Consider the following 14,053-nt stretch of genomic DNA (forward strand, 5'->3'; position numbering starts at 1 on the left):
GGACTTTTATCTAGACTTTTTTCATCTGTAACTGCTTTTATTCAAACTCATGTTTGAATAAAAATTTTCACTACTTGAAGGTGAGGGGAAAAAAGTTGAGGAACTCTAAAAAAGTCATACAAATGGCATTTAGTTTAATTTGGGTTAGTTCAATCACTATGTGCTATCGAACCAACTAGAAGATAAAAGGCAAGATTCTTATGCTTTTTTATTTTCTAAAATGGCTATATTCTATATCACATCTCTTCTAATTTGGTAGAGAAAATATATATATTGACATCTTTCTTTTATTTTGAGATTTTTTTTTTTTTGGTCAGTAATGATAGGAATGTTTTTTGTTACATGTGTAATTAACAAGGTCTATGACTTCATTTAGAAAATATAAGAGAAAATATACAAAAAGTTAACACTGGTGGTGTAATCTATATCACTCTTTCTAAGACATAATTTCTAAGTCTATAGGACACATGATTTTTAAAATTTGTTGATAAATGCATGAATAACCTTAGTTTTGAGCCTGGACACCTGATAGGACTGTTAATAAGGAAAAATAAGCTAATAAAACACACACAGAAAAACGGCATAGTGATTTATTAATGTTAGCTATTGTTGAAATTAAAAGAAAAAAAGATTTATCACATATTAATAGAATTGGGGGGGGGGAGGGGAGGTCCCTTTCTAGAGCTGGAAATAATCCAGAGATCCTTTTCTAACAATTTTTTAATGGAAGAAGAGAAAGTTATTTTCTTAGTTAAATCAACCACTGCATTACTTTGTTATTTCATTGATGTTTGGCCCCTATTTAGAATTGTATCCATTAGCAACTTTTAAATGTTAATTTATCAGTCTATTATGTGTAAGTTTTAGATCGTCATGATGAACTCTATAATATTCACAATGAAAGATGAGTTAATTTCATCTCTTAGGTCTCTATTATGACTTCTCTTGGGCCTAAAAAAAAAAAAAAAAATCATCCAGGTATTAAAAAGGAATATTTTTCTGAGAGTTAGCAAATTTGAGCTGATTTCAGTGCCAGTATCATAAATTAAATATAGACCTGAGCTCATCCTTTCACCTTAAACTCTTTAAGAAGAAGAGAGTAGATGCTATGATCATTCCATCTTCAAAACTTTTTCTATTTTTATACAATTAATACTTACACATTAATTCAGAAGAGAATCTTGTAACATACCTGATGTGAAGAGATAGTCCTTGAGGGAGAAAAAATCTCATGGAGAATATAGCTTATGTACAAGGTATTACATTCAACATTAATGAGATCTTCAGTACTCAAAGACAGAAGAGTAGTAACTAGAAATATTTTTTTAAAGGCCAAGAAATTACGTAATTTGCCTATATGCCAAGAACAGAATATTAAGAAAGGCTTCCTACTAATTGGAAGTAGTACACTGGCATAGATTAAATTGAAAGAAAAGGTAAATAGATTGTGCCATCTATTCCTTACAGGTTGATTATGCTAAATAATAGTTTTTCCTGGCAAAAATAAATTTTAACTAATTGTTGCAGGATGAAGGCAATGAGACTAATGTATTGACCTTAATGTTTTTTTAACTTTTCATCTGGATGTCATTTTAGATTTAAAGAAGAGTTGCAAAGATAATAGAGGCCAACTTCCCCTCATGGTAACATCTCACTTAACCATGTTACATTTACAAAAACTAAAAAATTATTATTGGTATAAAACTATTAAGTATACTACAAACTTTATTCATATTTCACTAGTTTTCCCACTATTTTTTTCTATTCCGTGGTCCAATCCACAATATCATATTGCATTTAGTATAAAAACTTTTAATCCAAATGTTTTTTTTTTTTTACCATACTTGTAACAAAAACAACTGATGACTCCTCACATTCATTAGCATAAATACACCCATAAACATTTCTATTTTACCTGGTAAAATTGTGACCCAAAAGAGCAGAATAAAGAAAAAGAGATGAATCTTCATGATAGAGAATTTCTTAGGAAAAAAATGTCAACAGATCTTCTTTTTAAAGTCGAGTTTTTAAAATAAGAAAACAGAGAACGTTTTTTATTTATATATTCTCCTGGGAAGTGGTTCTAACTACTGAGGCTTATCAATAGCAAGAACATTTGTATGCTTGATTGAGTCGTGCTGTGTTCAAAGAACAAGGTCACAAAATTATTATTAATTTTTTCTAATAAAAGTAACACCTGGTTGTGTTACCTGAAACAACCTCTCATGAAAACACAACACTTAAGGGACTCTTAAGGAATATGTGTTTGGATTGCTAAAACATCATGGTGAAAATGTTGCATGTAATGTAAAATATTCTAATGCTCTTAGTATTAAATGATTGAATATCTGAATCATAGAATTTTATAACTGAAAGTTTCCATTGAGATCATGTTTGCTTAGAAAGGAAAACAATGAGAATGAGGGAGGTTAAATGATTTATCTCAATTCAGATAATATATACTTATTTAAAGCTAACATGATTAGGAAATACTGGATTCAGTAATGAGTATGGGAAGTACTTTTCACAATAAAAGTATGATATAAATTTCTTGTATTAAATCATCTGATTTCACAATTCTAGAGCCAATGTTTTTAAATCTGTTTATGGAACTGGAAGTGATTTTTGATCCAAATTGCATATGAACCAAGTCTATTATTTCAGGTACATGTGGAAGAGCTGGAAGTTTTACACAGTATCCAGAAACTGATGCTGTAATCCGAGAACAATTAATCAATTTTCTCCTTCCACACAGCCAAAGAATTTCTAGGACAGTGGTTCTTAACCATATATCACAATCCCCCAGAGGGCTTGTTAAAAACAAATTACAAAACTCCATACCCAGCATTTCTGATTTGGTAGGTCTAGAATAGAGCCTAAGATTTTACATTTTTAACAAGACTTTGAAATGCTAATACTGTTAAAGAGGTCACATATTACTCTAAGAAACCTGATTTATTCATTCTATAAATCTTCAGGAAAAAAAACGAATAGGAGTCATAGAATCTATGTCATAGATTAGCAAAGAATGTGAGACTTCTTAGAGATTCTAATCAAATACTCTCATCTTATAGGTAAAGAAAGTGAAATCAAGAGAGATTAGCTGACTTGCTTAATAGTCATTATCTATTACAAAAAAAAAGTTTCAAATTATAAAATACAAATGGAAACTTTGGATTTAAGTCAAATGTGAGGACCTTGATTTAGCTACACATTATTTCTGGAAAAGAAAAAAAAACTCCTGAGAATTTAGCATCAGCTGATAGGAGAAAGACCACTTCAATATATCACTATGTAGCATTTATTCAACAAATATTTATTGAGCACTAAAATATGCAAAGTTAAAATTTACTACAAGCTAATGGCTTGTTGGAAGAAAAAACAGAGTTTAAATATTAACCGGGAGGGTGGCATCAACCAAATGATGGCATAAATACCTCAAAGAATATGCCCCTCCAAAAAAGCAATGGAAAAACTGATGAAAACTGACAGAAATTATTTTTTCAAAACTCAAATAAACCTAAGGCTTGCAACAACTCAGAGAGTACTAATTTAAGAAAAAGTCTCCAATCTCTTAAGAAGAGTGAGCTTTGTAACATTTTAACATATCTTAGTCCTACCTGCTATTCCTCAGCTCAGCAGAAAACCCTGAAAAATAACGGTCCACATTCATGATGCCAGACATAGCAGAACATGGACAGAGGTATCCTGTCAAGTAGTTTCCTAGAAGACCCCCAGGTAATGCTTATCTTATTTCTCCTGACCCAGACCACGTATAGTACTAAAGATACTCACAATGAGGATTTTTCAAAAACATTTATAGGCAAATGTTTTAGTCACTGTTGTTTGAGGCAGTGGGTAATAGTTAGGGTAAACAATAGACTTCCAAACAAAAGTTTGGAAGGTGAGAAGAGTATGAGGAAGAAGTTGTGTATAAGTGATTTGAAAAACTGACCTATTCCTGGGAACCTATTCCTAGGCCATTTGCATATTTCCATGTAGAAATGTGCACATATCCAGGTATATATGCATGCTCAGGAAAGACCTGAGGAGGACCTAGGCTTTTACCGCTTATTGATATTGAGGCTCCAAACAAGCAGGAAGTGAAGGCAAAGCAGAGATACATACTGCTTGGCTAAGTGTTAAAGGCATTCCGTAACACACACACAGATGACCTCTACAAAAACTGGGAGATTTTTAGGTTTCATATATTTAAGGAAATCTCTGTACCATCGCTAGCGAACCACTATGATTAAGAAAAAGAGAATTCAGTGGCCCCACACAACGAAGAATACAGACTGTAGACATTAGTCGGAAAAGTCATTAAATAAAACAAACAACTACTACAAAGAACAACCACAAATCTTTGTATAAGGAAAGATTTGATTTCTGAAGTTGTTACGTTATAATATTTAAAATGTCTAGTTTACAACAAAGTTTTATAATGCAAAGATTATATATATATAATATATATAATCACCTCAGATCATCAGGCATCAGATTCTCATAGGAGCACCAGTCCCTGCTGCCAGAAAGGATGGAGACTGCTATGCTAGATGAAGAATTTAAATCAGGTAATTAAAGTATGCTCAAGGAACTAAATTAAGCCACGTCTAAAAAATTAAAGAAAAGTATAAGAACAACATCTCATCAAGTAGAGAATATCAGTAAAGAGATAAAATTATAAAGATGAAATAAATAAAAATTCTAAAGCTGAGAAGCACAGAAACTGACATAAAAGTTCCCTGGAGTGGCTCGACATTACATTTAAGCAGGAAGAAAAATGACTCACTGAACATGAAGTTAGGTCAATAGAGGTAATCCAGTCTGAAGAACACAAAAGGGGAAAAAATGAAGAAAATATAGTTTCAGAGAATTGTGGGATACCAACTTAGACATATTGAAGTCCAAGAAAAAGAGAATAAAGAGAAAGGGGGTGGTAAGAATATTTGAAGAAATAGTGACCAAAACTTTCTAAATTTGATGTTAAACATTTACACAGAATATATAAGATGCAATTTGTGACAACAATAGGATATAGGGGAGGAGGATGAAGCTTTAAATGAGCAAAGTTTTGTGTAACATTTAATTAAATTGGTAACATTAAAATAACTAGATTCTTATAAGATTTTAATTATAATTTGCAGTGAAATCTCTAAAAAATAACTTTAAAAATACTGAAAGAAACAACCAGATAAATAAAATGGTGCACAAAAAAATATCTACTTAACCAAAAAAAAAAGAATAATAAAGAGATTGAGGAACAGAAAAGACATAAGACACATAGAAAACAAATAGCAAAATGGCAGAAATAAGTGCTTCTTTTCAGTAATAAGATTAAATGGATTGTTTCTACAATTAAAAGGCAGAGGTTAATAGAATAAATTTTAAAAAATGAGTTGACTCATTTAAGATTCAACGACATGAGTAAGTTGAAAGTAAAAGAAAGTAAAAAGCTATTTCATGCAAGTAATAACTAAAAGAGAACTGAAGTGTTTGTATTCATATTAGACAAAATAGACTTTAAGTAAAATTGTTACTAGGGACAAAAAAAGGTCATTTTATAATGAAAAAATGGTCAATCTATCAAGAAGATATAATAATTATAAACTTTATGTACCTAACTTAAGAGCCCCAAAATGCATGAAGTAAAATATGACAACTGAAGGAAGAAATAAATAGAAAATTCAAAAATAATAGTTGGAGACTATCTGGCTTTTGATAATGTATGGAACAACTACACAGGTCAGCAATGAAACAGAAATATTAAGCAATACTATAAACTAAGTAGACCTATTAACTCACTAACTAGGTCTACTAACTAGCTAGATCTGGAGACCACCCGATCCATCAAAGCAGAATACATGTTCTCATGTGACAGTCTCTAAGATAGCCATATATTAGGAACAAAACAATCAATATGTTTAAATGAATGAAATAATACAAAGTATGTTCTTTGACTACAATAGAATGAAATTAGAAATCGATAACAAGTAAACCTGAAAAAATTTACAGATATATAAAAAGTAAACAATATACTCCTAAATTACCATTAGTTCAAAAATAAGTAAAAATAAAAATTAGAATATACTTTGGATTAATGAGAACAAAAATATAACATGCCAGAACTTATAGGATACAGCACATGCACATGGAAATGCAAGAAACCCTAACTAGCCAAAAAAACTTTGAAAAAGAAGAATGAAGAGGGTTCACACTTCTGGCTTTAATACTTAGTACCAAGTCACAGTAATCAAGACAATGTAGTACTGGTGTAAGAAGAGGCACATAAATCAGTGGAATAGAATTGAGAGTCCAGAAAAAAAAACATACATCTATGGTCAATAAATTTTTGATAAAGTTGTCAAGCTAATTTTGTGGGAGGGAAAATAGTTCTTTTAAAAATAATGCTAGAACAACTGGATATGGTTAAGAAGTAGAAACAACCCAACTATCCATCGCCTGATGAATGAATGAACAAATATAGTCTAACCATACAGTAGAATATTATTTAGCCATAAAAAAGAATAAATTACTGATACATGCTACAATATAAATATATCTTGAAAGCATTAATCCAACTAAAATAAATCAGACAAAAAGTCCATCTATTGTATGAATTAATTTATGTGAATTATCTTCAATAGTCAAATCCATAGAGACAACAAAATAATAAATGCCAGGGAATGAGGGAGAAGAAGGATTTTAAAGTAAATGCTAAGATGAAATTTCTTTTCGTAGTGATGGAAATGTTCTGAAATTAGGTAGTAGTAATGCTGATACGAAAACCCACTGAATTGTATATCTTAAAATGGTCGATTTTATGTTATATGGATTACAACAGACTTTAAAAAGAAGAATAAACATTATAAGAAAAAACATACCAATCTAACAAGCAAATTCAAATACAAAATGCTTAATTTTAGTTCTCAGTTCACAGAATTTCTTTTAGAAGGAAAGGAAATATAAGGTCCTACTATAGTAAAAGGTTCTCTGCTTTTTTTGTACATGGCAACAGAGAGAATCTTCTTTTACTTCTTTAAGCATCTTGAAGACAGTTGTTTTAAAGTCTTTGTCTAGTAGATATACAATCAGGTTTTTGGGGGGGATAGTTTCTGTTAATTTTTTTCTTTGGTTGGGGCATATTTTCACGTTTCTTTGTATGCTTTTAGATTTAAAAAAAAACTATTTGAATCTAATAATGTGGTATCTCTTTACATTCTTTCCTTTCCCCAGGATTTGCTATTTTTTATTATTATTATTATTATTATTATTATTATTATTATTATTATTATTATTATTGCAGGCTGTCTCTGTAGAAGGAACGGCCTGAGATATAAACTAAAGGACTTCTCAAGTCTTTTCCGAGCCTATACCTTTCCCTGGGCATGCATAGTCACTTTATAATTTTCCCCATATATGCAGTTGCTTTTGAATGTCTTAGTCTTTAATGTCTGGCTCAAAAAAAAAAAAAAAAAAAAAGAGAGAGAGGGAAAAAATAAAGGGAGAAGAAGAATATCAACACTTTAAATTCGCTGGAACTCACTTCAGCTGGAAGGAGAGGAGCCTGCAACAGTTGGGGGTGGTACAACAACAATGGCCACTCTCTTCTTTGTCTACACCTTTGTGATCAGAAACAGAGGTTAGCAATTAGATCATAGATTCCCAATATTTGGAAGACAGAATTTTATTTTTTTTCTACCCTGGCTCCCCAAGCTGCATTCTAGATGCTCCAAAAACACATGAATAGCTGTTTGCTATGTGGCTGGGGATGGGAGATGGTTGGCTGCTATTGTGCTATGAACTTAAATTGGCAAAAATTAAGTACAATTTTCTCTCCAACTCTTTTTCTGGAAGTTGCAAGTTATCAATGGATTATTCCAGAGTTCCAAAATAGGTATATCACACAGATTCCGCCAGTGCAAATGTTGTCTAGGTGGGAGACAGATTCTTGGTGCTTTCTGCTCCTCCATTTGACTTTCTTCATTAAAATTTTAAATGTAATATTTTTCACACATATATTCATGAGAGTGTTGAATATTCTTTCAGTGTGTCGTTTCTTTCTGTTTTTGCTTTGATATTTTGGAAAATGTGTATTCTTATTCAAAAGGTTAATAATCTATTCAACTCTTTGGTTTTCCTTTTAGAGCAATCAAATTATGTATATAATGAATCCTGATTACCTGTATTTATACATATGACTTTATTTTGAATACTAAAAATATATATTTCTTTACATATGGATAGTTTTTCCTTTATTCATATCTATCCTTTTTGATGTTTTATTCATTTAGTCTATTAACTTTTTATTTGTTTAAATTTTAACTTCATTTCTGAACTTAAAACATTTATTTCTGGGATTGGTCATTTCATGCTTTATATCTACCTATATCTTAGTATTCTAATTTTTTAGTTTTTTAATTTCTTGTTTTTTAAAATTCAGTATTAATCATATTATTAAATTACTTTAATTTTATGCTAAAATGTTGATTAAGTTTTCATGTACTTTGTGGTAATATTTTTTTATTGTCTATTAAGATGATAAGTTCATGTTTATGTCTTTTGTTAGGTGGATTTTGGTCATATTTGTTTATAAGTTTTGATCCAAAACCGGGTAATTTGACTATTTTTTTCAGTTCCACAATCCCTTTGCACTGAATGATAATAATATACCTACTCAGATTAAGATATATTAATGTATACTATTAATTTGTGTTTATTGTCATTGTGTCATGAAGACACAATGAATTGTGACCTATCAGAAAGTGTTTAATTATTTATTGCCTTCCATTTTTAGATATGTAATACTTTAAAAGCATTTACTTAAACTTAAATTAGTGGTAACATGTTTCTAGTACACCTGTGCAAGAAATATATGCCTATATAAAATTAAATATACTAGGATTTTATCAGCAGAAATGCCAGTAAAAAGGAAAAGAAAAAGGAGAGAGTCAGGAAGGTTAGGAGAGTCCATCAGACTATGATGCAAGGCTGATCCCAAGTGAAGTAAAGAAAAAAAAAAATGAATGGATGCTTCCTAGGCTGCTGTGCAGTCTAAAAAAGGTTTAGTAAAGCCATAGTGGAGTGCTCCCCACACAATCAGCCAGCTGAGGAATCCTGTGTTTCTCAGGAAAGTGTCTGCCTTAGTAACCTTGTTGCAACCAGTCATTGACTGTGAGGAGTCTGAGGAGAGTGTGTCCTCAGCACAAAAACGAAGATGGATCTCAAAATCTATCAGCTGGGGCCCTTAATCAATTATAGTCACATTCTCACAGCCCTCTAAATCTGCCCTCTGTTCCAAGTAGATTCACTTGTCCAGCTAGGTTCGAGAGCAGTTCTTCTGTGATTCTCAAGGATCTTTCTTCCTAAAGCAAACTCAGATAAGGATGTTAGTGGAATGAATCTCAACCTCGATCACTATTATTGACCACTGGGACTCAATTGGTACTATTCCTCTCCTTCCTCCACTGTCTATTCTAAAAACCCTTCACTCTCAGCTATCGCAACAGCAGACTTGGTGGCTTTTCTGGAGATATGACCCAAGCCTTATTCCTTATGGGTCTGAACCCTTAATAGTGATACTTTTCTCAATTGAGTGTTGCTGCACATATCTATTCAAAGTTAAAGTGGACAAGCGAAGACTGCAAGTGTTGTACACATTCTATACTCTTCAGTTTTCTTGCATTTGTGGATCATTCATGAGAGGCATATGTTTTCACCATGTGAAAGGCCCGATATTACTTGAATCTAGAGTCTTCCATTTCTTAACCTCAAAGATTTTTCTGAGGAGAGCAAGACGGGTTACAACTACCGAAAGCTTGATTTTAAAAATTATGCTTCCTCCAAATTTTTGGACCATCTAGAGTTCACCATGATCTACTCGTAGCCACTAACTCCACAGCAAATGGAGTTGATTCTTGAGACAATAATGCCATAGCATCAACACTTTTTGAATATATATATGAAATCACTGAAAGAGGACTACAATGCAAATTCACTATGTAACTCATGACAAAGAGTTATTTCTGAATTGTTCAAGTTTAAAGTTAAAGTTTATTTCTTTATTCATTACGAAGATACATGAGCCAATGTTCTCACTGCTGAATGATGCTATGAAATAATCTTGTCCTAGCCTCATCTATCTCTTTATTTCATTATGTTATCTAATGTTTATAATATTCTTATAGAACGGCCTACAAAATGTCACAGATCCAGTGCAGAAAGAAATCTTTTCTTGTTCTTCACAGATCATTTTACTCTGACCAGTAAAACTTTCATAACTCATTTTCATGACCTTATTGCTGTGGTAGTTTTTTCTACTTCTGGCTGCCAGAAGGAAAAAAAAAAATAGATGGAATCTGTAATCCAACCATGACATATGAAGTGTCCAAAGCTATGTGGATTTAGATCAGAGGTCAGGAAATCACTCTCAGTCCAAATTGACTCATTGAAATTTTTTTGTAAATAAAATATTATTGAAACACAGCCACACCCATTTGTTTATATGTTATCTATGGCATAGTTAATTTCAACAGAAGTGGTAATGGCCTATAAAATCCAAAATATGTACTATAATACGCTTTACATAAAAAATTTGCTAACCCCTGTTTTAGGCTTTTGTATTAATATTATAAATTATTTTCAGGAGAGAAAATGACAACATACCCTAAGATTATAACTTGGATTCTTATCTCTTCATCTTTCCTTCTTGATTTCCTCTGTCATCCTCCTCAATCATTAATTCAGCAATAACTTATTACGAATCCACCAAATGTTAAGTTTGGGTTCAGGTATCTGAAAGACAAAAACAATGAGGTCCATGCCCCTTGATCCAGTATTATCTCTTTGGCAAAGGTTTTCCCAAAACTTTCTCACAAACATGGTTACCTCTGCCTTTGAGGCCTTTAGCTCTTTGTTTGTTCCACTCATTCTGCTCTTATATCATCTGATCATGGTTAGGAATTCTAGGAAACAATATTCTATATCTTGTTAGAAAATAGAATCTATGATGGGCAAAATTATCACAACTTCCTATCTTGATTTTGTCACCCATCTATATTTTCTCCTTCAGATTTAATAATTATACTGTCTTTGAAATGGATCAGAAAATTGTGAAAATCATTTCAACACAACACTACCTTGTCCTGGTACAAAATACATATCAAAGTTATACAAAACTGAGATGGGTATTTGGAAATTTTGCACAGTGAGAAAGGTGAAACTAAATTTTCATTTTTAAACATAGTGGCACATGACATATATTTATGGTATTTATTTTATCCATCAGTATGTATTTATGAATCAGAATGCAAAGGTCATAATTGTATTGTACTTGGGTATTTTTTTTATTCAGCTTGTATTGTGCCTCTCCAAATTTTGTGGGAGAAATATATGCCTCTACACATTGCTTCTGCTACCACATGCTAAATTCGATTGTTGCAACAGCGAGGGCTCTCCAAATGGATTGGGAAGATACCTCTAAAAAAGGACAAGTGTGCGTGCTTTGAGAGTAAGAGAAACCATGGTTAAAAATTAATGAGAGGACTATTTTATTTTTTTCCCTCTCTCCTTCAATAGATTTTAAGAAGGCTATATACAATTTTAAAGAAATTAGCTAATGCGCAACCTCACAGAACTTTTATAAAGATTAATAGAGCCAATTTAAAACACTTAGCATACGATTCAATAAATGTGAATAAAAACACCATCTATTTGTGCTATTCTTGATGAGATCTCCTTGGAACAACCTCTTAATGAGACATTGCAATTTAGGAGCAAGTGCTTATATTTCAAAAACGTAGCTCTGTAAAATGGCCCCTCAGTGACATAATTAAGCCCTGGTATGGGTAATGTACACATTTAACATTCAATTGTTTTAACATCAAATATCCACAAATTATTTTAGTGCTCCAATAATAAAGAGAAATTCAAAACATGCAGTATTTGACCTGAAAGTGAGCCTAGAGATCTTTTCATTTTGTGGTTAACACCAACGTTGGTTTCTGGTCCAAAACATAAGGAGCATGGAAACATACCTATCCTCACAAGAACAGCAAAGATAAAATGCTGAATAAACTGAAAAACAATTACCACTTTTAGAACTATCTAAGAATTGAATTCACAAACAAACCATACTCCTGAAACCTGGAAAGACAGGTAAATGCAGAGAATCATAGTTTACCAGGAGCAGAAGCTGCTGCTGCATCCACCAGCTGGTAGGAGCACTTAAGGATAATTCACTGATTGATGGAGATTGAATGTAGAGTAATTTGAGGGATAAACACTCCTGTGAACCTTGCTTTATTGAGAACCCCACACTGTTTTTGTGCATTTTACCTTCAAGAGTCCCACTGGGTTATCAGAATGAAAACTGGAGACAACTCTGCTAATGCTTCCCAGCAGAGGAAGGAGAAAATAGCGACTTTGAAATATTCCTGGAGTGCTCCGTGTTTCTTAACAAAGGCTTTTCTTTATAGAAAACTATTTTACTAGAGCCTAACCTAGATGAAAACACAAAAATCCCCAACTCCAGCCTCCTCTAGCTTACCTATCTCACTTAAGGGGGATGGGTAAGGAAAACTGAGTAGCACTTGTGAAGTTCGTAGCCCAGAGTCACAGGCTTACTAAAAGACAGACACAGTCTATGGTCATGCCACCCTGAATGTGCTGATCTTGTCTGATCTTGGAAGCTAAGCAGGGTCAGGCCTGGTTAGTACTTGGATGAGAGACCACCTAGAAATACCAGATGCTGTAGGCTTTAAAAAAAAAAAAAAAAAAAGAAAACATAGGCCCAATCATAGAATTATAGATGCTTCTTTCCCTCCACATTTTACCTCCACATTAACAGGGCTGGGGATTATAGATAAAAGAAAGGCAAGGCATAGGCTATTTCTAAAGTGTCTAGGGAAGCCAAAGACAAGGGAGACCAAACCAAGGAAAATGGAGAAAATTTTAGTCTCTGACCCCTACAGTTACAGCGAACAGTAAACACAAATTTATCTCCTAGCCAGATAAACACGAAACCTCGCACATGTTGAAAGCTTATTTACCTCAGTTCCTTTTATCTAATGCGTAATTTCCAGCTTAAAAAAATTAGGAAGTGTGCTAAAAAGCAAAACAAAACCAACCAATCAACTAAACAAACAACACAATCTGAAGAGACAAAGAAATAAATAAATATATAAAATCAGAAATACACAGAAACAGTGATGTTCAGAGAGGTTTAATGAATTATTAATTCATATCATTTGTAAAGATTTAAGATGAAAGTTCAAGTAGCCAATTTTTCTGTGTATCTTTTAAACAGTTTCTGTGCATGCCATAATAATATTCTTATTTCATAAAGCTAGAATACTTTGTAAATATTTTGAATTTTGCAGAAAACTCAATGAGAAAAATTCAGTCGGAGAAACTCTCAAAAGACCTAAACTACTTTCCACTCTCAAACTATTTATACTCTTCTCAACACTGTCCTGTCAGTCTGACAGTGAGGAATTAGATGAATAAATTCAACATGAGGTATGAAAGATATATAAGATTTCATAAATGAGTTCTACGTAGTGGGGGGCGCATATTAATGGTTAGGGGTGCTCCTTATTTCCCCACTCTCCAGACAGATCAAGGAAACTCTAAACACCTTCTCTGAAAACAGCATTACACTAAATTATGTGACAAAATTTGCCCCATCAGATTTGCCTTTTTGTTACAGGTCATTTGTTATTCTTGTAAAATGACTGTATACAAATCAATAAGTGCCTGAATTAATTGGAGGGCAAATGGAGTAAAGATTTAAAAAGCGGAACAGACCTTGAAAGTTGGACATGCAAAGCAAGTATCCAAAATATACGAAGAACTCATATGACTCAATAACAACAAAAAAAAACAAGTCATCCAATCAAAAAATGGGAAGAGGACCTGAACAGACACTTCTCCCTAGAGGACATACAAATGGCCAACAACTACATGAAAAGATAGTCAACATAGCTAGCTATTAGAGAAATGCAAATCAAAACCACAATGAGATACCATCTCACCCCTTTTAGAATAGCTATAA

At 32.4% G+C, this 14,053-nt stretch overlaps 1 protein-coding gene across 1 annotated transcript in view; it reads right to left on the bottom strand.

The window, feature by feature from the left end:
* LOC105288583 (beta-defensin 110) overlaps nt 1-1,970 on the bottom strand; it is a 5,121-nt gene extending 3,151 nt beyond the window's left edge. Inside the window, exon 1 of the mRNA XM_011354846.1 lies at nt 1,916-1,970. Within this exon, the coding sequence (XP_011353148.1) occupies nt 1,916-1,970 (55 nt within the window). The remainder of the gene's footprint in view (nt 1-1,915) is intronic.
* Nucleotides 1,971-14,053: the final 12,083 nt, after the last annotated feature.

Source organism: Pteropus vampyrus, unplaced genomic scaffold (genome assembly GCF_000151845.1).
Source record: "Pteropus vampyrus isolate Shadow unplaced genomic scaffold, Pvam_2.0 Scaffold18, whole genome shotgun sequence".
Classification (NCBI taxonomy): domain Eukaryota; kingdom Metazoa; phylum Chordata; class Mammalia; order Chiroptera; family Pteropodidae; genus Pteropus; species Pteropus vampyrus.